Here is a 1206-nt window from a genome sequence, read left to right on the forward strand (position 1 = left end):
CCAATAATGTCTCAATGAAGCCAATAAATGATGAAATAAATGATGAAATATAGTCTACAGTGTGTAAAATATTTATAGCTTTGTAACAATGTGCAGACATATTTTAAGTCTGAGTTGCGTCACTTCACCGTTTTGTTTTTTGGCTTTCTAACTCCAGCAGAGTTCCCTCATTTTGCACCTCAACAGTTTGCATCAGGCATACTTAACAAACCTGGTGCCTTTTTAAACTTTGTTATAAAGTTTGGATGTATGATGGTAAAAAGTAAAAGTTAAGATAAGGCACCACCTGAAATCCGACTCTCCAGAATCAGAATTTTACTCAGTGAAAGTTTCATTCAGCTCTTATCAACCTGAAACCTCAGTGCCGTGTCCTTTGAACAAATCAGTTGTTCCCTCCTCTTTATGAGGATTTATGGTATTTGAAGTGTTCAGGTTTAGCTGATAATGACAAAGACAGTTGAAAGCAGAAAGCAGCAGGTGCCCAGAGGGAAAAATCAGAGAGGATGCTTCAACAGCTGCTTCTCATCTCCCTGCTGGGTTTTACAACAGGTCAGAACTGTTTTATCATTCACATTAGTGAAATGTAATTATTGACTGATTATCTTTTTTATAGTCATCTGCGAATAACGAAATGAGACATTTGTAGCTTTTAGAATCATATGTATTTTTCCAGTTATTTTATAGCTTCATTTTTTTTTGTCTCATCCTTGTTTCACCAGCAGGACTGCTCTGCCCTCAGATGTTTCCCTCTCAGCAGCCTCCTTCTACAGGTGAGTTCAACCAAACACACCAAATTCACACTTTTATCAAACCCATTTAAATAAAAACAATCAAGACAAATAATGGAAACTACACAGGTTTTTTGCACTATTCCAAATTTTGGCGTAAATAAATGTCCTGCTGCTTTGTGCACAAAAATATTCTGTTCTTTCCTGAAAATCATATTTGGAAAGCACAACAAAATTCTACATAATATTTAGTCGATAAGTAACATGCGTTGTGCTGATAACTCAACTTTCACAGTACATCACACTGACTTTTTAAATTCTTCACCAGAGTCTGTTTAGCAAAATTAAATGTATATTTTTCTTCTCATTTCCTCACTCAAGCGGACAAAGTTAAACCATCAGATGTTGCTGCTCTTTCTTACATTGGACTTCATGAACACTGGTAAGGTCAGGCCTAAAACATGACACTGGTAGATAT

General features: G+C 35.9%; 1 protein-coding gene across 2 annotated transcripts in view; it reads left to right on the plus strand.

The window, feature by feature from the left end:
• The first annotated feature begins 477 nt into the window (after positions 1-477).
• The window catches only part of LOC106525691 (phospholipase B1, membrane-associated), a 12533-nt gene continuing 11804 nt past the window's right edge, over positions 478-1206 (plus strand). The window contains exons 1-3 of one of the 2 annotated variants that reach the window (XM_014020002.1): positions 478-549; positions 720-770; positions 1110-1170. In XM_014020002.1, the coding sequence (XP_013875456.1) occupies positions 504-549; positions 720-770; positions 1110-1170 (158 nt within the window). In that variant the 5' untranslated portion in view covers positions 478-503. The remainder of the gene's footprint in view (positions 550-719; positions 771-1109; positions 1171-1206) is intronic. The other variant, XM_014020004.1, reaches the window with a different exon arrangement.

The sequence above is a fragment of the Austrofundulus limnaeus genome, unplaced genomic scaffold, assembly GCF_001266775.1.
Source record: "Austrofundulus limnaeus strain Quisiro unplaced genomic scaffold, Austrofundulus_limnaeus-1.0 Scaffold237, whole genome shotgun sequence".
Taxonomy (NCBI): Eukaryota; Metazoa; Chordata; class Actinopteri; order Cyprinodontiformes; family Rivulidae; genus Austrofundulus; species Austrofundulus limnaeus.